This window comes from Gossypium raimondii, chromosome 12, assembly GCF_025698545.1.
Source record: "Gossypium raimondii isolate GPD5lz chromosome 12, ASM2569854v1, whole genome shotgun sequence".
Classification (NCBI taxonomy): Eukaryota; Viridiplantae; Streptophyta; class Magnoliopsida; order Malvales; family Malvaceae; genus Gossypium; species Gossypium raimondii.
The window spans coordinates 52,801,487-52,808,888 of record NC_068576.1 but is presented as its reverse complement, the minus strand read 5'-3'; the positions used below and the strand labels follow the sequence as shown (position 1 = coordinate 52,808,888).

The 7,402-nt window shown below is 34.2% G+C and overlaps 1 protein-coding gene across 2 annotated transcripts; it reads right to left on the bottom strand.

The window, feature by feature from the left end:
- Window positions 1-3,830: 3,830 nt before the first annotated feature.
- Window positions 3,831-7,152, bottom strand: LOC105765115 (NAC domain-containing protein 7). 2 transcript variants are annotated; one of them, XM_012584050.2, is made up of 4 exons: window positions 6,679-7,152; window positions 5,241-5,419; window positions 4,867-5,138; window positions 3,831-4,765 (listed from the first exon to the last, which is right to left on the bottom strand). In XM_012584050.2, the coding sequence occupies exons 2-4, from the start codon at window positions 5,398-5,400 to the stop codon at window positions 4,145-4,147; spliced, it is 1,053 nt and encodes a 350-aa protein (XP_012439504.1). In that variant the 5' UTR covers window positions 5,401-5,419; window positions 6,679-7,152; the 3' UTR covers window positions 3,831-4,144. The 2 variants fall into 2 exon arrangements, with proteins under 2 accessions (XP_012439504.1, XP_012439505.1); XM_012584051.2 differs by lacking the exon at window positions 6,679-7,152 and adding an exon at window positions 6,336-6,612.
- Between the last annotated feature and the right edge of the window lie 250 nt (window positions 7,153-7,402).

Below are 7,402 nucleotides of genomic sequence, written 5' to 3'. Positions count from 1 at the left end.
ACGCACCAACGAGTTCAATCCACCAGCTCAGCTGATTATGTACCTATGTTTGCTTATGATTTGTGATCTTTTTTAAACATACAATATTTAATATTATGCTTTGTATTGGACAAATATATACTCAAAATCAACATTCATTCCAAGTGATCAGAAAAACATAGGTTATGCGATGGGTGGGACAAGAGTGGATACATTATTGTTACTACCTCCACATGCTTTTCCAGGTGCATGGGGCAATTGGAAATTCTTGTTGTTTCTGAGCCACACAATAAGCTGGCAGGCAGGCAGGTATGCAGCTGCACATCGACTTCAGAGTTCAGATTCAGCCCCTCATTTCACTAAGTACCACTGGATCGGTTGGATTTGGAGGGAACCATTTAGCTGCTGTCAACCACACAACAGGTTTTTGTCCTCCTTTTTAATCTAACCATTCATTCAATATATTTTTGTTCAACAGATAAAAGGAACCACCTTGCTTTTTCCTTCACGCCTCATCTCCTTTCACCTTTCCAACTTGTTTTCCTACTTTCTTTTACGCATGAAAATTGTGAAAACCATGCTTTTTTTCTTCTTTCCCTTTCACTCATTTTTGTTGGAGGACCATCATTATCTACTTCACATTAGCTTATATAGATAGAATTAGAGATGATGCATGAAAAGGTCTATTTTTTTAATATGGTATTGTTAACGGAGTTTTAATAATTTAATAATAAATTTTAATTCCATTGTATGAAATTTTAATAATCTAAAATTGTTGATATTAATAACCTAATATATTTTTATTGATGCATGATAGTATATAATTTCATGCACTATCAGTTGATCATAAGGCGCTACCAACAAGTATATATTAACGTAGTGGTAAGGTATATTATAGTTTTAATGGCAGAACACATGTTCAAACTTGAAGATAATATTGTTAAGAGGAACAATTATGAATTTCAAACATTAACCTAAAACAAACAAACAAAAATATCTAAAAATCACAAAACCCCACTTATTAAAAATAAAATAATTATAATTATTATGAAATAATTTTAAAATATTCATTAATTTGTTGATAATGTGTTTGAATATAATTCATTGACAGTGTGAATTTATATCAAATATAAACTTTGTTTTAACAAAATTATAAATTTTGTTATTAATTGGATTTTAAATCTTAAATTATTAGACAAATAGAAGGATTAAATTTAAAAATTTTGAAATATAGAGGACTAAGGTTACAGTTTTGACATGCATGAAAATATGTGTATCTGATAAATGTTTTATCAAAAGGTTATATTTTATCCTAAAGAAATAATTGAGACAATTTTATAATACGACTCTTGCACTGCTGTAAATATAGGTGTCAGTAAAAAAAAAAAAGTTAAGCAGGTGATCTGATCAAGAGGTTAAAAAAAAGCATTTACAAAAAATACTTTTACTTTTTTAATCACTAAAATAACTCCTCATCTACTTATGGAGCCCAAGTCCAAGTCCAGCTGAATTGGAAGGGATAAGTGGGAGATGTACGTTATTTTGTTTATTTTTAAATTCTGTGGGTGCATGTTTGTGTAATTGCCCAATAACTAGGCGACTCCACACTGCATCTCCAGATGTCAGTACGGGCCTACTTAAAAGCTCTACCTTTAGGCCCATTATGGCCCGCCATCAGGCCTCGAGATTTGAGGACTACACCCCAGCCACAACATATTATTTCCTTAATATTACTAGTATTTTGTATTTTCTTCATTTATTGCTTTGCCCACCGCAATTTGTACGATTTTATAATATATTAAAAATAAAACTTCAATGCCAAAAAAATTAAACGACAGATGGTTGAAAAGAAGTTATCTACATTCAAAAAGAAAAAAAAAATGGAACAATTATTGCCTGTCTAATATTCTGAAGGCAGTCATTTTACAGCTAATGGCTTGCTTGCTTGATCCAAGAGATAAATTAAAAAAAATTGTAACTGCTTAGACCCTTTTAAACATTGTTTATTCTCATATTATATCAGCAATTCTGAATAGACAATGGCTAATTGAGACCTAAAAAAAAAAGAGGGTTTTAAAAGTACAAGGTGGTCGGGAAGTGTGGAGGTCTAGGGATTGGGAAACTAATGAAATAGCACTGATAATGATGCCTCACATGGAGGAGCTTTTGTTTTTCAAATGATGTTAATCTTAGTCTGCAAACAACATTTTTAACGAACCATAATTCTTCAGTCACACCCACTTGCATCAATGTGCGCATGGAGACTGCTTGCTATGGGGGCTAAATGAGGCTTGGTTCAGAGCTAATGGATATTATATGCTTACACTCTTCAGGTTTCTTTTACCACAAGTGAACAAAACCAGAGAGGAAGCCATTTGTACAAAGACTAGTGCAAATAAAACCCTAAAACTTAACGTTAAACATGGTCAGCAAGAAGCCCTTTCTAAAGCTTTGGTGTTTTTTGTTTTAATGATCCAAGTTCAAGCATGGGTTTATTCAAGTTAGAATTTGTCTCATTAGGAGTCGATGAGAGCACGCTCAATGATTATGTCGCTTGGAAAATTATTTTTCATTGCTTTAAAGGGATACATTGTCATGCTTGGCTTCAACCCAAGTAAAAAGGATGTTCTCTCACCCAGTAACAACCATTGAACCATACTGCTTTTCTTGCCTGCTAATCCTATAATCCTCCATTATTACTGTAACTCCTGCACTTTGTTTCCCTTCCTCCTCTTATTTAAACCAAGCTGGCAAAATAAAAATATTTTCAAACCCAACTTCGCATTGTGAACTGCCGCCACCCCTCTCCCTCACTATTCTTTCATCAGTGCTACCCCTACCCTCCTTCAAGGCCAGAGCAGCCTGCAGTTTAATGGTATTTCCAGTCTAAATTTGATAGTGCTGGAGCCTTCAGGATCTAACACCCATCTTAATTCATCTTCTTCGGCAGGTATGTAGCTAAAGCATAGGTGCATATGTTCTGTGAACAGGCAATGAGTGGTATATATTAGCAATATTTAGCATCTAAATTCTTTGTCCTGAGTTCTGGAACTAGAAAAAACATGTTCTCCCCCACTGAAATGCAAATAGTTCTAATGACATGCATTTTTCATGTCAAAGATCTATCTGCTTTGTACTTTACTTACATTATGGCATGCACCAGTTTTAACTTATCTTCAACCACATGCACTGCCAGAGGAATATAATATTAAGGGTAGTAAGATATATTATTCTTTTCAATTTTATTATATTTCTGAGCTGCTGCCGTTTACCTTATCTTCATTTGATAGTTCAGTGTTAAAGGAATATTACACTTAATTACAGTAAGGTTCCCTTAAGCTTGAGATGCAGAAGGACTCTTCTTAATGTAGCATTTATTTTATATCATATCTCCTGCATGATTGGCCTAAAAGTACAAAGCATTTAAACTTTGAATGACCGGACTATATTTATACATATATTAGAAATTTAGAATTCTATAGATCCAATAATTGTCATTTCTTCACAAAATGTTTGTCAGATTTCATATTGATGTTTTCCCTGGATCTTTGAACCCACACTGTAGTGAATATATCACGGATATAAGAATATGGCCTCCAAATGCATGATAAAAGCTTAAAAAAATAATCATGTTGCCAACATTCACACCTAAATGCTTTCTTTCAATGTAAAATTGTCTCATGATTGCATATGAGGATAAAGGTATTAGTATGAAGCTTTTTTGGACAAAAGGATTGAATTAATTCACTTTTGCAGCATAATTATGAACTAAATTAAAGGATTTATAAATTTTTGAAAGGGAAAGATTAAATAGTTAAAGAAAAACATAAATGACCGAAGACGGACAAAGATCACAATAAAGAAACCATCATATGTATTTCAAGCTGAAAATACATTCAATATTAGGCCGATTCAGTCCCAAAGAGCTGTCGGCCACAGTAAAAAGTACGTACTAATTTATTTTTACTTCGCATAATGTCAATTTAGCAATAACTACATGCCTGGTACAAATTAAGGGCACCAGGACTCCCATAGCTAATGCAGTACCATATATTATATATATAGTTTTATTATGTACAGAAAACCTGGATTAAAAACATCTTTTTCTTATAAATTTTGCTTCCTATAATTAGTATATATATGCTCTAATTGCTTGAATATACTTTCACTTCCACAGGTCAATTTGACAGCTCGAATTGGACGTAGAGGTATATTCTTGATGAGCAATTCCTGGCCTTTTGGATTCATTGCCTAGTAAATCCATTTGTTCACCCACACGAAAGCTAGCGGCTGCATTGGAATAGTTGTTTTCCTTGGAAGCTTCCTCATGGCTGAGCTGAGAGGCAACAAATTTGTCAAGAACTCGCCAATCAGTCACTTGGTCCACTGCTTGCTCACCGTTGTTGTAAAGCGAATTCAGATTTTGCTGATGATGCCCTTGCTGCATGTGTTCTTCCTGCGAGAGGCTCGAAGACTGCAAAGTGCTTCCGTAAGGAACAACCGAGTTGCAGCTTACACTTGCGACTGATTGTGGAAGTTTGGGACTTTCCAATTGAGGGAGCTGAAGGAAAGGGTCATGGGGGAAACTGTGTTGCAATTGAAGCTCTTGCTTGCAGGGATAATGGTGAGGGTATGATGCATATGGCTGAGGAATTCGCCTTGGGGATTCAAAGTCCTGCATGAATGAGACCTGCTCGTCGTACCAACATGAAGAGTCATATTCACCCACTTTCTGCACTGTTGTCATTCGCTTCTTGAATACCCTACATACCACCCATCCTTCTTCCTGGTGTAATAACACATTCCAATATTATGTAAATTAACCATTTCAATATTACGTCTCAAAAAATAAAAATGGAAGATATATATACATATGTATACACTTACTTGAGGGGTTCCATTTTCATTAGTTTCTAGTCGATATTCATGCATGATCCAATCAGATTTTTGTCCATTGGGTGCTCGTCCTTTGTAAAAGACTAGGGTTTTTCTCATGCCAATAAGGCAATGCCTGCAGTAAATAGCCTTGTCTCTCCCCGTAGCTTTCCAAAACCCTGCTTTTGTTGCTCTATTAGTACGAGTACCTGTTGGATACTTCTTATCTTTGTGGCTAAAGAAGTACCATTCATTTTGTTCCTCAGCTCCTATTCTGCACAATTCTATGATCCCCCCCCCCCCCACAAAACAAAATTTAATCATCAATGGATGATCAAAGTAATCTACAAATTTGCTTATGTAAGATAATGCAGTTATTGCTATACCTTGCAGATCCCATGGTTCAATTCTATAAAGATCAACATCTTTGATGACATCCAGATCTATCCTTTTTGAAGCAATTTTTTTTCTTAGGTAGTAATCAACGAGTTCTTCATCTGTGGGATGGAACCTAAAGCCTGGCGGAACGTTTGTAAAGTTATTCATATTCTTCGCCAATCAAAACCTGCATTAATATGTCGATGAGTTCATAAATGCCGATGAACAATTACACAACTTTGATAACAAAGTAAAGACAAAATGCAATATAATTAATGTTAAATGAACCATGAAACAAAAGTTGATACATGGAGACAAACTAAACATTATTATGTCGTTTCAGTTTGAGAACTTGGCCAACAAAAGATAAGGTTAAATGTCTTCACATTTGAAGTAAATAAAAGCACTAACAATTGATGTCTAAACCCTCTTTTCTTTGGCATATATGAAAACATTATCCAAAAATTGTTTTGATTCTTTAAAATATATATTGTTGGGATTTGGTTTATCCTAATGAAGTTTATTAATACCCAAATTAACAAAATATTTTATTTATTTTTTGGTTTCACCAGTTAACAAGAGAAAACACAACAAATGGAAATCATTCATTATATCTAATAATGATTAATTTGGATGTACTTCTAAGACAAGTCTTCTCAGATGGAAAGAAGTAAAATTTCTGATGCTTAACCTTGCTATTACACAAATGTGTAGTATGTTTTAGGCTTTTATAGCTCCATATCTAGAAGTTGGCTACAAATTCCTCATGCTCCAGATTTAAAATTTAGGGTGTTGAATATTTTTGATAAATATATTAGATCAGAGTAGAAATAAACTCAAAAGGAATAAAGAAAAATTAGGGATACAACTGACGGTAAGTTGATCATAACAATAAACTTAAACCACAGCCATTTCCAAAACTAAAAAGAAAAGAAAAGAAAAATGAACATGTGATCTATATATAAACAAGATTAATCCCTCTAGCTAGTTGTGATCCGCACGAAAAATATTATAATTCAGAAAGAAAAGAATAAACAAAATATAATGTAGCTAGAAAACATGAAAAACCTAATAAATGCAATGAAGCCAAAACAAACAAACACCTTACACCCTTGCACAAAGTATCAACAGGAGACTGATTGGAATCCATTGAAACAAGTATAGGTATTGAGAAATAAGGCATATCCCAGATCAAGTTGAAGCCATCTTTGAGCTCAAAAAAAGAAAAGAAAAGAAAAGAAAGAAAGAGCAAAATCTAAGCACTGATGAAACAGTTAAAAGACATTGTATATCATATCTTTTATATAGTTCCATAATTTCATTGCTTAGCGTATACCAAAAGCATGCCTCACTTCGTTTTTGTGACCTTCGGGAAATGATCACTCCCAACAAAACATTCAACAAAAAAAAAATGCACAAAGGAAACAACAAGGAAGAGAAGCTCACGATAACACCAAGCTTGAAAATGATGTGTAGAGACCCAACACTGTGTCTAACTCAAAACTGGTTAAACCTCAGAGATCTGACTCAAAACCAGACACATATATATCTGTTGCACCAAATCAACTTAAAAAAGCTATAACTTTTTGTTCACTCTCTCTTTTTCTTTAAACTTTTTATTGAACCAGACAAAGAACACAGAAAGAAAAGCAAAGAGAACTAAAATTAAGGTGGGTATGTAATGAAAAAGTTGTAACCCTCGGGAATTGAAGTAAAACCCCTCGACCCCCCGCCCTCCCCAACTCTTTTTTGTAGAGTCAAGAACTTTGTCCACTAGTTGTCGGAAAGGGAAAGAGGGAGACCAGAAGGAAAAGAGAGAAAAAAAAACAATGAAAGGACAATGAAGAGAATAGGAAAAGAGGGAGGAGATAGGGTTAAATAAGAAGAAGCACACACATGACCTAATAATCCATCCTTCTCAAATATTCTCTTTCTCCATCATATATATATATATATAAAGTGGGATTAGAGCTTGATTACTGGAAAAGCTTTGCGGGAAAAAAGGGAGGCGGATAATGGTTCAAGGAAGATTGAGAGCGAGAGCCATTGACAGAGATGTAATATTACAATTACAAAGAGAAAGAGAGAGAGAGACGGTAACCTTCAATGCCACCCACCAGCTACTGATTAAGACCACAAGAGTGTTTTATTAGTTTTATTTTCTTCTCTT